Source organism: Dreissena polymorpha, chromosome 7 (assembly GCF_020536995.1).
Source record: "Dreissena polymorpha isolate Duluth1 chromosome 7, UMN_Dpol_1.0, whole genome shotgun sequence".
Taxonomy (NCBI): Eukaryota; Metazoa; Mollusca; class Bivalvia; order Myida; family Dreissenidae; genus Dreissena; species Dreissena polymorpha.
The window spans coordinates 43,360,898-43,376,135 of NC_068361.1; the positions used below are offsets into that span (position 1 = coordinate 43,360,898).

At 35.1% G+C, this 15,238-nt stretch overlaps 1 protein-coding gene across 1 annotated transcript; it reads right to left on the reverse strand.

Annotated features, from left to right (window-relative positions):
• Nucleotides 1–1,500: 1,500 nt before the first annotated feature.
• Nucleotides 1,501–14,173, reverse strand: LOC127838962 (LIM domain transcription factor LMO4.1-like). The gene is made up of 3 exons (XM_052367099.1): nt 14,039–14,173; nt 8,583–8,844; nt 1,501–2,141 (listed from the first exon to the last, which is right to left on the reverse strand). The coding sequence occupies exons 1-3, from the start codon at nt 14,079–14,081 to the stop codon at nt 1,922–1,924; spliced, it is 525 nt and encodes a 174-aa protein (XP_052223059.1). The 5' UTR covers nt 14,082–14,173; the 3' UTR covers nt 1,501–1,921.
• Nucleotides 14,174–15,238: the final 1,065 nt, after the last annotated feature.

Genomic DNA, 15,238 nt, shown 5'->3' on the forward strand with positions numbered 1-15,238 from the left:
TGAAGTGTTCGAAATAGCGTCAATTGTATCAACGACTACGGGTAATAGCATGCGCTTGTAAGATACCATGCCGTATAGTATAAATTACAGTTATATGTGTTTGCACTGCATTTTAAATAATTTTAAATGCTTAATTTATTTGACAGATCGTTACAACAAGGTTGTACTTTGACCAACGAGTTCAAAGATGAGCATGTGATGTACCGATACTCGCTAGTATGAACCTGTAATTAACGCAAAAAAAACAAACAATGAATTCTTTGTTTGTTCATTTCCGATAGTTGTTATCTTACACCTTCCATTGTTCGTAAAACTTGCAATAGTGAGCATCACACTTTGAAGCGTTTAGTATGTGTCAGTCATTTTACTGAGAAGGGGAAGTACCATTGCGGTAGATAATAGCACAGTTCTGCTGTGACGTCACTAATTGCTAAGCTGACCGATACATAGGTCACGTGGTTTAACCACAGACAAAAGATTCACTCATGTGGATTCACTCATGTTAATTGGCGCTACCCCTGGTAATTGTCGTAACGCTTATGCTATCGGGCGAAACCATTGATTCATACCGGTTTACAAGGTTATTTACCCTATAACGCAAATGTAATGGTCCGTTGCCCTCAGGCATGCACTTGTCATGTTTTACGATGTTAATCTGGTTGTAAAACCCCATGATCGAAGTGTCATTAGATATCGAAAACAGGACCGAAATTTGGTAAAATAGCGCTGTAAAATAGACTGTCCGAAAACTTAGAGACATTAATTATGGACGAAAACTCGTGTGTCCGAAAATTTAGAGTCACGAAAAATAATTAATTTTGCTAAAAAACGGGGTGTCCGAAAACTTAGAGTGTCCGAAATTATTCAAAGGTCTATTGCACCAACTAGTCATTCGGGCTCAAACGATGATGCATGGAAGCTGTGTATATTTGACATATGTTCTTATGTTTATGACCAATCTATACAACTTTCTTTATTTCTTCGGTTCCTCTTCAAGATGGAAGGTAAACTATGTACATTAAAACACGTGTTGAAGTATTTTCTTTTTAATCAAACAATGTCAGACACATTTTCTTAAGGTGGTCTTTTGCCAAAGTTATTCAAAAAGCTTCCAAGCAAATGTACAAACCAACGGTATCAGTTTAAGTACTTATAATAGCTTTAATATTCAACAATAATCAATTATGATTATGATTATCAGAATAAAATGAAATGAAACGCTATTTCTTTTTTTGAATTGTATTTCATAAAGATATTTAAATTTGCACAATGTTATGTTCACCTTTAAAGAAACACATCAGCAATGACGATGAGCACTTCATATACACAGAATGAATATATACAAAATGACAACAAATGATTGTGCATGCGAAGGCAATTTCCTCAATCTTTAACTCATTAAACACGCACATTCACCATTTGGTATACACATTGAATTGATCTTATAATTTTCTTAAAATATAAACAAGAAAAACAAGAATAAATGTTCTTAAAAAATCTATGTAATACAGCGTGATATTATCAAAATGGAGAGTACCGTTCAATACTATACAGAAAATACAATACGAAAAAGCTTGAGACCTGAACTTATTGTTAAAAAACATATTCAATGAATATATAGTGTTTCTTTTGAATGCGTATATTTAATTCACATATAACGTGCTCGTTTTTTCAAAGTGTGATTTTTTGTAATAAATCCTTTATGAATCTTATATAAAATTCTTATATTTCGTCGTGCTTTTAATATCCAAAGGTCTGAAGGCATTCCTTACTACAAACCGACAAAAGTACACAACTAAAAAGTAATATATATTATAGTAAATACAACATTCTTTGACTGAATGTTACATATAAAGGTGGCGGTTTGTGGGAGAGAAGAAATCACTTTTTAGTGTGGCTGAAATTTGTTTGCTGTTTAAATTCAAGCGTCTTTCTGTTCCTTTAAGCCCTTTACGGAATCCTGTTCGCACAGGAGAGCACCGTTCACTATGCTGTACCTGTCGCCCGTCACCAGTTGGTGCCTGCACGTGACACACGTGAAACATTTCACATGGTACACGGAATGTCCGGTTTTCATCACCAGTTCACCTGCACTTATTGTCTGTCCGCACGAGCCGCATGAACCACCGTTGCCAAATAATCTGCAATAAAACGAATACATGCAATACATGTTGTGATCTAGAATAAATTACACGTCCAGTGACTTAAAACGTTTATGACAACGACATGATCCCAGACCCTCCCTCCCCTCCTCCAAACAGACAACAGCATCTGAACTGAAAATATTGTTTGATTTGTGTCTAAAACTTCGTTTGCCCGGGTATAAATAAAAATAATATGTATGTGACATGTCACGTGAAAATAAAGTTCTGATGATTTTAAAATAAACTTTTCCTGTATGACCCGTACGCGTTGCTAATAATTGTTTTGTCTGTCAATATTATACAGTTTCGACAGTATATATTTGGACTGAGCTATGGGGAAAAAGGGGTTTAATGCATGTGCGTAAAGTGTCGTACCAGATTAGCCTGTGTAGTCCGCACAGGCTAATCAGGGCCGAGACTTTCCACCTAAACGGGATTTTTGCTAAGAATAGACTTTCTTTAAACAGAAAATATTTTTAAAGCGAAAAGTGCTGTCTCTGATTAGCCTGTGCGGACTGCAAGGCTAATCTGAGACGACACTATGCGCATGCAGTAAACCCCATTTTCACAGAGCACGGCCCATATTTTCTTACAATTGCGTGGCATTTACATTTCGATCATTGGAGAATCGTTATGTTATGCAATTTCTTATTTGAAATAGAAATTATTAAATGAAGCAAAATTAATCACTAGCCGTAGAAATGCCCCACATACAATATGCATATGGTTGAAAGTTAATAACATGCTTTAATTCATTACCCTTGTATTACGACAATATCGATCAATCGTATGTTAAACACCCTGAACATTATATTGGATGTTGTTGTTGGTTTTGCAAAAACAACTACCGTGGTATACCAATCGCTTGATAGTATTATTAAAGAGAAAAGACATTGTCAACGTAAAATGACGGCATTTTATGAACAGCTATAATGATTTGTTTGCGATCTATTTGTGACATTTGAAGTACTTTGTCGCTTAAACAACCAAAAGAACAAAAATATTACTCATACATATTTTATTAAACTATTTCATGATATTTGTAAGTTCGCTGGCGAAGGGCTCGCTAACCCACGATATCCATGAACTCGTCTCATATATATTTGTTGTATCTCGTTACAAATACATGTATAATGACATTTAGCGTGACATTAGAAGTTTCAATGAATGAAATTAATCTTAGGATTAATGGAAAATAACGAGAGATCAGTTGGTTAGCAATTTTTCCTTTAGTATGTTGGCTTGTGAAATTAATGTGTAAATATTTTATAGACATTGTTCGGAACTCTATTAATCGATAGGTAAATTGTATCGGCCTAAAGAACCTGTGTCACTTTAACCCATTTATGCCTAGTTGACTCTCCTATCCTTCTAAATTGAATCAATTTATTTCCAAAATTGGGGATGTCTAGTATATTTATTTTCTATATTTAGAATATTTCTTACAGAAATTCCTTTAAGCAAACAGCGCAGACCCTGATGAGACGCCGCATCATGCCGCGTCTCATCTGGGTCTACGCTTTTTGCCAATGCCTTTTTGACGATGCTGTTTCAGCATCGTCTAAGTTATGATACCATGAAAAAATCTTCACAATGGCAACCTATGTAAAAGACCGAGCCAGTCCTATTGAGATAATGCTCGGTTCGAGAAATACCGAAATCCCCGTAATTACCGAAATTATATATTACAGTTTTTCACTATCAAACTTGGATAAATACAATGTTTCATAAGTGATTTGATTGTATTTTGCAATATTCTATATTAATATCCGCAGTATTTTGATAAATTATCAATATTAAGGGAAATTTCGAAAGATTTCTGGGGGGTTCGGGGGATTTCGGTAATTACGGGGATTTCGGTATTTCTCCACACCCCTCAAGGTCATACAACAATGGCGGCGCCCATGAATGTTCACACTCGTGTCAAAACTTTCTTTCAGCTTAAATCGGCTTGTTTGGCTATTTAGAAACTGTCATTAAGGATATATGAGTTATTTATTAACTAAATCTCCGCTAATGTCAACAATGGATTGAATTCGAAGAATACATTCGATGTGAATGTAGGACTTCCTAGATCTTAAGACTTGACAGCTTGACTGGTATTTTTAGTTATCAATTTAAGTCACATTTTGCTTTGGAAATTGTATTCGAGCATTTTGCGACTTATTGAATGACTATGATACCCTATATCAACATATACATGGGATTTGCAGATCACCAAGATGTCCTGAAAACATTGATTACTAAGTGAGTAAGTCTTTACTCATATTACGGGTTTGTATTATTTCTTCTTTCTATTTTAGTACAGTCGGTTGGTGTATAGCAGATTTTAGTGAGTAACGGATAGGATAAAAGTTTTTTGCAAAATACTTTTATTTATGTAAAGATTTATAGTGAATACAAAATGCCTATCATTGTTCAGTCGATTCATGTTTTAGTTGACGTGTATCAATGTTTAACTTACAATTGTTTCTTTTTTCGAAAGCAAAACAAGGTCACGTTATGTACCCACCATTTTTGTGAAGAAAGGAAATGTGAAGACGTATTATATCCTGAATTGTGCAGATTTTGTTTGGTAAACATTATGTTTATTGATGTAATATTGTAGTATAATGTGCCCTTTCTAACAGTAAGAATGCTCAGAAACCAAATTGATGCGCACCACATAAAATAAGCATGAGAGCTGCAACTCGTGATTAAGTGAATAACGGACATGTGGCAACACATATTCGGGAATGATGGGATCGTCTCAAACTAAATGAAAACTCAATTGAAGTTGTCCAATAGACATGTGGGTTGGCGCGTGGCTATGATATTTACTATTAGAAGCATCATTTCGAATGAAAAATATTAAAATTATAACGAAAAATCGATTTCTCTGGAAACATAGTTTTCACTATCAAATTTATATATATATAACAAGGTATTCAACTCTAAACGACCCGAATATAGGGTGCATAGCTTTAAACAGCCATTACTTCTTCACTTGTGCAGCAATTTCCATGAACTCGGTCTTATTAAACGCAGAAATGAAATTCCTTTTCTGGACATGTACATATCTTGCAATTTGTTTTACAAATGCTGGGTAAAAGTTCAAGAAATAACACGATACACATGTAATCCGATAAAAACCTAAGCGATCCGGTAATTGCTAAATCAGTTTACCCGGAAATTTGCGCTTTAAACAAAAAATATTTTTCGGAATTTTAAAACCGCCGGCATGTTTCAATAGGAAAGACATTTGTCTTTCGAGGTTTAAAGGTTTATTACTGAAAAAATGGTGTTTACTATGAAATGAGACTCGAAGTCCTTAGCTATCAGTTATACACCAATCGACTGTATTAAATATCATTTTTAAGTCAAATGAACTTTGTCACAGTAAAAAAGACATAAAGGCGATTGTGGCCAGTTTGGATCCAGATCAGCCTGCAGTTGCATGAAAGCTGTTTCCTTAAAAGCGGTTTTCTGACAATAACAAATAGTTTAATTGGATACTGATTAGACTGCCCTTTCCCTGTGACATGGCTCAAATAATAGTATTGTCATTAATCAAATGATTTTATTTCGAACATTAATCAAGTGGTTTTTAGCTCCACTAGCCAGAGGCCAGCGGGGCTTATGTCATGGTCCTGTGTCCGTCGTGCGTGCGTCCGTGCGTTAGCTTTTTTTAAAACATCTTCTTCTTCTAAACAACAAGTCCAATTCTGATAAAACTTCTCACAAATGTTCCTGGGGTGAACCTCTTTCAAATTTCTTCAAATTATGCACGTGGGATCAAATTTAATCCCGCCCCGGGGGTCAATAAATTGAACATATGCTTATATAAAGCCTATTTTGTGCAAACTTTAAAAATTCTTGTCCATAATCATTGGGCCTAGTGCTACCACATTTGGTATGTAGTGACATCTAATAGTCCTCTACCAAATTTTTTCAAATTATGTCCCTGGGGTCAAAATTGACCCTGCCCCGGGGGTCACAAAAATGAACATATGCTTATATAAAGTCTATTTTGTGCAAACTTTCAAAATATTATTGTCCATAACTGTAGGGCTACCAAATTCGGTATTAAGTGACATCTAAGAGTTCTCTACTTAGTTTGTTCAAATTATGCCCCTGGGGTCAAATTTGACCCTGCCCCGGGGGTGACAAAAATGAACATACGCTTAAATAAGGCCTATTTTGTGCAAACTTTAAAAACCTTCTTGTCCATAACCGTATGGCTTAGGGCTACCAATTTTGGTATGTAGTGACATCTAATAGTCCTCTACCAAATTTGTTCAAATTATGCCCCTATGGTCAAATCTGACCCTGCCCCGGGGGTCACAAAAATGCACATATGCTTATATAAAGCCTATTTTGTGCAAACTTTCAAAATATTATTGTCCATAAACGTAGGGCCTAGGGCTACCAAATTCGGTATGTAGTGACATCTAATACTTAGTGTGTTCAAATTATGCCCCCTGGGTTCAAGGTCACGGTAACTTGACAGAGTAAAATGGTTTCCGGATGATAACTCAAAAATGCTTACGCCTAGGATCATGAAACTTCATAGGTACATTGATCATGACTTGCAGTTGACCCCTATTGATTTTCAGGTCACTATGTCGAAGATCAAGGTCACAGTGCCAAAAAACGTATTCACACAATGGCTGCTACTACAAATGACCGCCCATATGGGGGCGTGCATGTTTTACAAACAGCCCTTGTTCCACATACAAAAACAGTGGAGCGATACAGGGCCAGAAGGATGTGCTGCGGGTTTGATCCCCAGAAGCGACATTGAAAACTAGCCAACTTTGTTATCAAAAAGGCTGCTAAACCTGATATACTAAGATAATGTGAATTTTCTCTCACATGATGGTCATCGGTTATATTATATAAAACTCACAGCAGTTGTAAACAATGGGACAATAATTAATGAACGCATCTTTCATTTGACTTTGACACTTTGAGTTTGACATGGCCTAGCTTGAAATATGTGACTTGACTTTGGGTCAAGTTCCCCAGGGAAACTACGTCCCCATACCCCCATTTTTTCCGTACCATAATTGTTCGTACCTTTTTTTTTCGTACCCAATTTTTATTTTGTTGCAAAAAAAATTTCGTACCCAATTTTTTTTTCGTACCCAATTTTTTTCGTAACCAAATTTGTTTTGGCATAATTTTTTTCGTTTCCAAAATTTGTGTACCGTTTAGCGTAACATGTTGGTGGTGGGCAATACATTAACCCATTTATGCCTAGCGTGTAGAAAAATAGGCCTTGGCAAACAGCGAAGACCCAGATGAGACGCCGCATGATGCGGCGTCTCATCAGGGTCTGCGCTGTTTGCTTTTAGGAATTTCTGTCAAAAATATTATAAGTATAGAAATAAATATACAAGACATCCCTAATTTTGGAAATAAATAGATCCAATTTAGAAGGATGGGAGAGTCCACTAGGCATGACTGGGAGATGCAATTGAATTCTGCTGTATGAGATTCAATACAGACAGTGAGAAATGAACGGATGACACGTGTACAGTGTTGTTTTATTCATCAGTGGTTTTCCCAGTTATGGTCATACATGAATTTCCAATTGTTGAGTAGCTTTTCCTTACAATTCCGATGGATTTGCAAGTATGGTCATGCAAATCAATTACTACGTTAACGCTATCAAAATACATATTTAATTAAAGAATAATAATTTAATGAGTAAGAAATGTTAACATTAAAGCATATATCTTTAAACAAATACATATGCCAATTAAAATTTCTTCAGCAAAAGGACTATTGTTTTTTGATAGCTCAATCACGTGATAACGTATAACTTATCACTGATAAGGTAACTATTTTGGTCCTATTTCGGTGAAACAAAATGTATCCATGTTCATTATGAACACATCTTCGCGCAACTACAGTTTGCAGTTCTTAGTAGTATTTAACGTAAATGATTGATAATTCAGAAAACAGTATTCTGTCCTTCAGTATTTTAGTAAGAAACATTTCTTACCAAAGTTTCTAATAAATTACTTTTCTTTTTGAATGCGCGTTATCCAGTTTATTTTAACTCCAAAGATTTTTCTGCGACGACATTTTGCATAGCCAACGATATGATCAAAATAATACTGGACGCAATCACTTTCGAGAGGAGGCAAGTGCAATGAGCTATTTATTTTGTTGCGACTAAACGAGACGAAGCACATCACATAGTCAAAGTATGAATATTTAAACAGGGGTGGTAACTATATTTATTTAAGCATTGAAGATTTTGAAAATGGTTTAGCATGGGTTATATTGGGATACGTTGCCTAACTTAAGCATCGTTTGTTAATGATGGAATGTCATTTTGTGTCGACATTATACAATAAGTCTAGTGTCTCAGCAAAAGTGACAAGGGCATGCATTAACATATCCCTCTTGGTTCACGCATAGTCTTCCAAACAATAAAGCAACTGTTACCTAAGATAGTCGTTCCTACAGAAGATCATTCCCGCCTTAACGAAACAAGAGTTGAAGTCGCCGAGCGTTGTCTGACAACAAGAGCACTTGAGACAGCCGGTGTGCCAGTAGCGATCCACCGCGTGCAAAAGATACCGGTCAAAAATCCTGCCCCCACAACCGGCGCAGCTCTTGACCTGTTGACCTTGACATGAATCGAGGGTTGATTGGCCGCTGCTGTTCATCCCGGGATTTTGCGACTTCTTGTTGTATTCACGTGTTCCTGGAAAACCGAAACGTCGTTTATGTACACCTCTGTACACAGATCTAGAGAATAGCTTGACATCCGAATCAAAGCGTTGCAAGCAAAATGCCTTGCTTGTAATTTTACCCCATGATAATAAAATTTACGTATGATAAAATTATGTAAATTTTCAAAAAGTGCTCTTTCAGAGCTAAAATCATTAGACAGTCGTGAAATGTAACATGTATTTGTACTTTATCGAACGACTTGGAAATTTTATATTAGACACCTTGCACTTGAAGTGATATTATGGGCATCTAACAGTTTATAGGTGTCTATCGCAACCGTTGTTTAAATTGGTGTTTTCACTTCATATACACTTATATTTGTTAATGCAGCATCAACATACTAAAACAATATACCGGAAAGAGAAAAATAATGCATTTGAATATCAACCGTTCTTTCGTTTGACAACTGATCATGCATGTACGATTTGAACCTAAATTTAGTTTTAGTGCAGATTCGTTCATACGACACAAAGACACACTTTTGTTTTACGGATCATTTCGGCTTACAGGACTGGGTTGGTCAAGTAAGAATATCGAATATAAAATATATTTTTATAAACAACTGGTAGCAAGATGAGTTGCAGATAATTGATCAGTAACCACAATTTAACAAACTCTTTTGACCTGTTAATTCTTTTCAGCTCAATTCAACAGTGCAAAATGCCCATAATATCACTTTAAACAGCTTACGTAAAAATATCAAAGGACAAAATATACATGTCGGCATACGTCGGTACAGTAGGGTAAAGAGACAGCCAATAGTATTAACAGTTAGACATCTCCACTAACATGCCACACATAATGTAAAGAAAAATACGTTATTCCCCGTAGTGATTATATACTATATGTATTATATTATGTAAAATCTCTGAATTAAGTATCACTCAGAGGTTCCAAAAGAAGGAATTGCGCACTTCTGGCTTTCAACAATCTTAATGCCCTGACTTATTGCGCTCAGCAATTTATTGCACTTTTTTATTAAACAATACATACTCTTCTTGCGACCAGGTAAGTCCATGTCCGTACACAAGAAACCACGGAGAACTTGTGCGAAAATACTATGCATGAAAGTCGCAAGACGAACCTCATACAAAGTGATAATTGATGCTGTTTCAAAGTTGACGGATTGGTTTCTGCTTACAAATGAAATAGGGTAAGATGTCGTTTTGATACGGATTTAAAACAAATCTTAAAAGGTTTGACATTTGCTTTCACATCACGGAAGAACATTTAATTTTGATGCCATTTTTCTAATTGCCTTACTTTATATATATATATATATATATCCTTACAAAATAGAAACTTGTGGAAGGGGTTTTAAGTTAATATTATGTTAATGTAAATGACTTTTTGTTTCGTATGCATGACAAATACTTGTTTATCTCATGCCATACCCTGTTTGCCATGTAATATATAACCATTACGAACATTTTTTATCTTACACATGTGTTATATATTTTTTAAGCGTTTTCATTGGCTAAGTTTTCGTTTGATTGACCAATCGCATTTTGTTACTTTGCAGAAATGACGTTGCAACATCAAATGTCGTCACGAAATGTAAACACTATTCGGGATTAATCATTATGTTTGCGTAAAAATTTATTTAATTTGATAATTTAAAAGCATGTGATAAAAAAGATCTGACCCTTGTTGTCATTTCATACCATATTTTATTAAACTCGTCAAGGAAATTCGTGAGTCAGCTCGCCAAAGGCTCTCTTACTCACGAAATTCCTGAACTTGCTCGCTAAAATATGAAATTATATTACAACTCGTGCCAGATTCTATATGTACAGATTATAGTCATATTCCTTAATACAAATCATATTACAAAACAAAGCCATGCATATATGTTTAATTGTACTTGCAATACTAATGTGTGTGTGAAAAAAGAGCATTTATAAATGCAACTGCTTACATTAAGGTAAACAATTAAAGAAAATATATAGTGTTTTGTTTTCATTTGTGTTACGTGCAAATTACATTTAGCATTTTTATCACATAAATGACGACTGACGACTGTTTATTTTTGCACCTAATTCTTGAATGTAATCAACTTGTTAATGCTAGCTTCCTACAAATGCTTGCTGGCAAATAGTAGTTAACAATTGCCTATTGTAAAAGTCAATGCGAAAACGGATCTTGTGCCGTATGCAGTCACCGGTCTCACAGTTTGGTCAGGAGCTACACTGCTGTTATAAAATCATGAAAGGTTTCATGGACTCATTAGCAGGCATACTGGCTCCTGATCAGACTGTCTAAATGCGCAGGCTGGTCTGGAGTTACGCCGCCCCCATATGGCATAAGAACCATTTACGTCTGACGCGGCTTATCGTATATTGAAAACGCGTGTAGTATCTGCCTGTTGCAAGTTGTAGAGTTCTTGATTGAATAGCCCGAGATGTTTTAATTGATTGATTGTTTTCGGCTAATAAACGGGCATGTTAAAACACGAGAACAAACGCAGTATCTGGATATTACCGGTGCAGATGCACGAGAGTGATGATGCCGACTAATGTTCATGTTGCAGAACCATGTTTTACGTAAACAATACACAAACAGTAGATTGTTTTGCAAGTATTATTGCGGCTTCTCGTTATCACCTTTGATCACATGAGAGGCTTCCTTTTGAGAACATTCCACAAGGCTGATAACTCGAGAGTGCTTGCGTTTGTGCTTTAGTGCATTTGATCGTTACGCGTTGTTCACAATCTACCTTTACCATCACAAACCATAACATCACAAAGCCATTACAAACTTGTATTTGGAAATGTACATGTGCTAAGATTATGATTACTTATGAATGGATCATTTTCTGTTATTCGTGTAAAATGTATTATGCGTTAATAAGTATTTTTGCTGTATCGCATGCTACATGTAATACACAATAACAATAAAGTAATTAACTATACACTTCAAATTTAAAGTCAAACGTTTTTCAGGGCAAAGCACAGCAATAAACGGTGCTGTTCATATTATTTTTTTTTGAAAAAAAAGGTTATTAAATTAATTTAATAACAATACTTTATGTTTTCAATAATAAACAATAAATATTTAATGACGGTAAATGTTGAATAAAAACGTCACATTCCACGGAATTCGAACCAGGGACCTACAGGATAAGTTAACCACTGATGTACATTTTAAACTTTATGTTAGTCGTCCACGGATTTTCATATTATCGATGAGCATCGTTAGAAACGTTAGATTATCTGATATTCTTCTATTGATGAGTTTCGATTCGCGTAACGATTTTTTAAATTATTAATTTTTCTGAGTCATTGATGTTACTCCGCTTCTATGAAATCAGTGCATGCAGTATCGATTGAACGTATGACATTTTACATTGAAACGATATCAGTTCAAAACGCTCAACTGGTTAGTATATGAGTCGCGTTCTGAGAATAAGAGGCTTAATGCATGTGCGTAAAGTGTCGTCCCAGATTAGCATGTGCAGTCCAAACAGGCTTATGAGGGCCGACACTTACCGCTTAAATTTGATTTTCTGTAAGGAGAGACTTCCTTTAAACTAAAAATATCATAAAAACGGAAAGTGTCGTCCCTGATTAGCCTGTGCGGACTGCACAGGCTAATCTGGGACGACACTTTACATACATGCATTAAGCCCAGTTTTCTCAAAACGCGGTTCATATATGTATCATTGATAACATTATAAATTGCATGAATACAATATATGCATGATCGTAAGAATCTCTTACATTTTTTACACATGTGAAGCTATGTTAGCACCGAAGGGATATTAGTTAAATGTTTAAATTTAACGCATTAAATTAGTGCAGGTATATAATGTATGTAAACGTTAAGTTGAGTTTATAAGTGCCTCTTATTATATGCATGCATTCCATATTAAACGCTCCGCTATTATTAATGTCCATACAGAAGAACATTTTATTTCGAGTTACAAAATTGAGAAAAATATTTCAATTTTCCAATAAGACAATGATTTCTTTTATTTGACATTGCACCTACATTTTGGGGTTGTGCAAAAAATGGGGATACCTTTTGTCATTAATTGTGTCGTTAATTGAGGGCTTGTGAAAGAGTATCATTTCAAAATAGGAAAAAAAACTATATGTTTATTTTGCAGGGACGGTTAATTTTCCGCATATACTCTCGATCACACTGTGTGGTCATTATGACGACTGACCTTACAAAGTGACCAAGACAACCTAACCATTAAACAGAAATCAATTATATTAGTTTCATCATCGCGTTTTAAGTCCTGCTTTAGCTAGCACGAAATGCTACCATGACATTTAATTTATATTGCAGTTTGTATTGATGTTACGTATTAAATTAGACGTAAATGGCAGTGATATTGCTACGAGCTCGTCAGTATGTGTCCACTTTGGTATCGGTGTTCAATTAAGGAAATTGAAATTAAACCAGAAATATGTTGGTACAATTCAAAATACGAAACAAGCACAAAAGTTTTGTTATACTATTAAGAACATTTCAATACCATCTAAAAATATTTCCAGCGCTAAACGATCGCATCGGTCTACTTATTGTTTGTATATTATACTTTATGGTTTCAACCTTGTTTTATGTCGGTATTTTTTATATGTTATGTTTTATGACGCCTCGTCTCTTAGATTGACACCGCCCCCTTTGGACAAGCAATGATGTTCGGCGTCATGCAAATCTTGATGCTCTAAACGCCGTAGTTACGACAATAGTTCGCAGCTTCAAAAAAGTAGCTGCGGAAATATATGCCGCCTGATAGTTTTGAATGGACACGACATAACCGTAGAGAATGGCCTCTCGTCCAGTTGAAATAGAGAAAAACTCCAAATAGTTTGTATTCAACTTTCACGTTGTTTGACAATTTCTGGTGCGCCTTTCCACCCGTTTTAACGTCGAATTCGTTGCTATGGTGACATCGGCATTAAGCTTTAATGGTGAGTTGTAAAAAATGTTCCCTTATTTAGTAGACAAGAGGTTACCTTTCTTATATACAAGGCAATAGGATGTTAATAAGAATTTATGTCCGGGTAATGTCGCCAAAATTCCATTCACATCTTATGAGCACATGAATAACTATTACTCTTTTAATACATCTCTAAAACAAAGTTAACCCCGTTTTAGTTTGTTGTGTTTCATTCCAAGTGTGCTATGGATAATTTATATAATAAGGAGCTTACCCCTCGTCATATTTCTAAGGTCCCTGAGGATCCCTCCGTCCATAGACCGGAAGTAGCTAGTAAGAGTCTACTAAACTTGTCTTGGGCTCGCCTGTTTCAGATGTTACCCTTGTGGTTCCGGTAACTTCCGTATCTGAAATAAAATAGGAAATGCATTTTAAATTATTCAACATTCCCGGTTACAGTATTACAAGTTAGAAATGAGAGTAATGAAAGAAAAATATGTTTAATAAAACAATATAAAGGTGCCGGTTGTGAATATACATTTAACCCATTTATGCCCAGTGGACCCTCCCATTCTTCTAAAATTGATCAATTTATTTCCAAAATTAGAGATGTCTAGTATATTTATTTCTATATTTAGAATATTTCTTATAAACTTCCTTTAAGCAAACAGCGCAAACCCTGATGAGACGCCGCATCAGGCGGCATCTCATCTGGGTCTACGCTGCTTGCAAATTGCCTTTTTTTCTAGACGCTAAGCATACATGGGTTAATGACGTACACGTACGATGCTTACCCATTTACTACGTAGTAGTAGTGAAATGTATATTGAACAATTATCAAATCATAATCACCGGAAAATAAATATTCTTAAATGTTGACTTTGTGATATTCAAATCAATTTAGTTCTAAGCAAACATGTGCATTCATAACGTGAATATTCTTCCCTTCAAATGTGGTCGGCATTATATAGTCACTCTCCTTACACCTCCCATTCTGTTGAATACTTAAAGAGTTGTGTATTTATATTTTGCACACTTGATTCGACATATACATATCATTCCAAAGAGTCGTTTTAGTGAATTGAATGTCCACACAAAGAAAAATTAATTGCTAATTAATTATTAGTGTACATGATTGACACTCTCATTTGTATATCAATAAAGTGTACAGCTTGTTCTCTTATCTTTTTTTAGAACTGATTTAATATTGAGTAACTAATTGTAAAAATGTAGAAATAGTATAATGTAAATTTTGCTATTTGATTTTCAAATTTCACTTTGTTAATTTGATAGCTTAAATAGCAATAACCTATTCTATTTGTATACTTGATTCTTTAAAAGCTATTCCTCAACGAGCTTTATTAGTGTAACTGGAAGCTACTACACACAAACGTTATAATAAAATATTTCTCGTTACAACTTCAATACACATCCCTAAAGCGTTTTGGAAGTTTTACCGAAACTAACCATGACA

Excerpts from the sequence above, each read along its gene's own strand:
- LOC127838962 (XM_052367099.1), bottom strand. The coding sequence starts at position 14,081 with ATGGACGGAGGGATCCTCAGGGACCTTAGAAATATGACGAGGG. Across the intron at positions 8,845-14,038 it reads CCTTAGAAATATGACGAGGG|GAACACGTGAATACAACAAG; the intron begins GTAAGCTCCTTA and ends TCGGTTTTCCAG. Across the intron at positions 2,142-8,582 it reads TGTAGGAACGACTATCTTAG|ATTATTTGGCAACGGTGGTT; the intron begins GTAACAGTTGCT and ends GTTTTATTGCAG.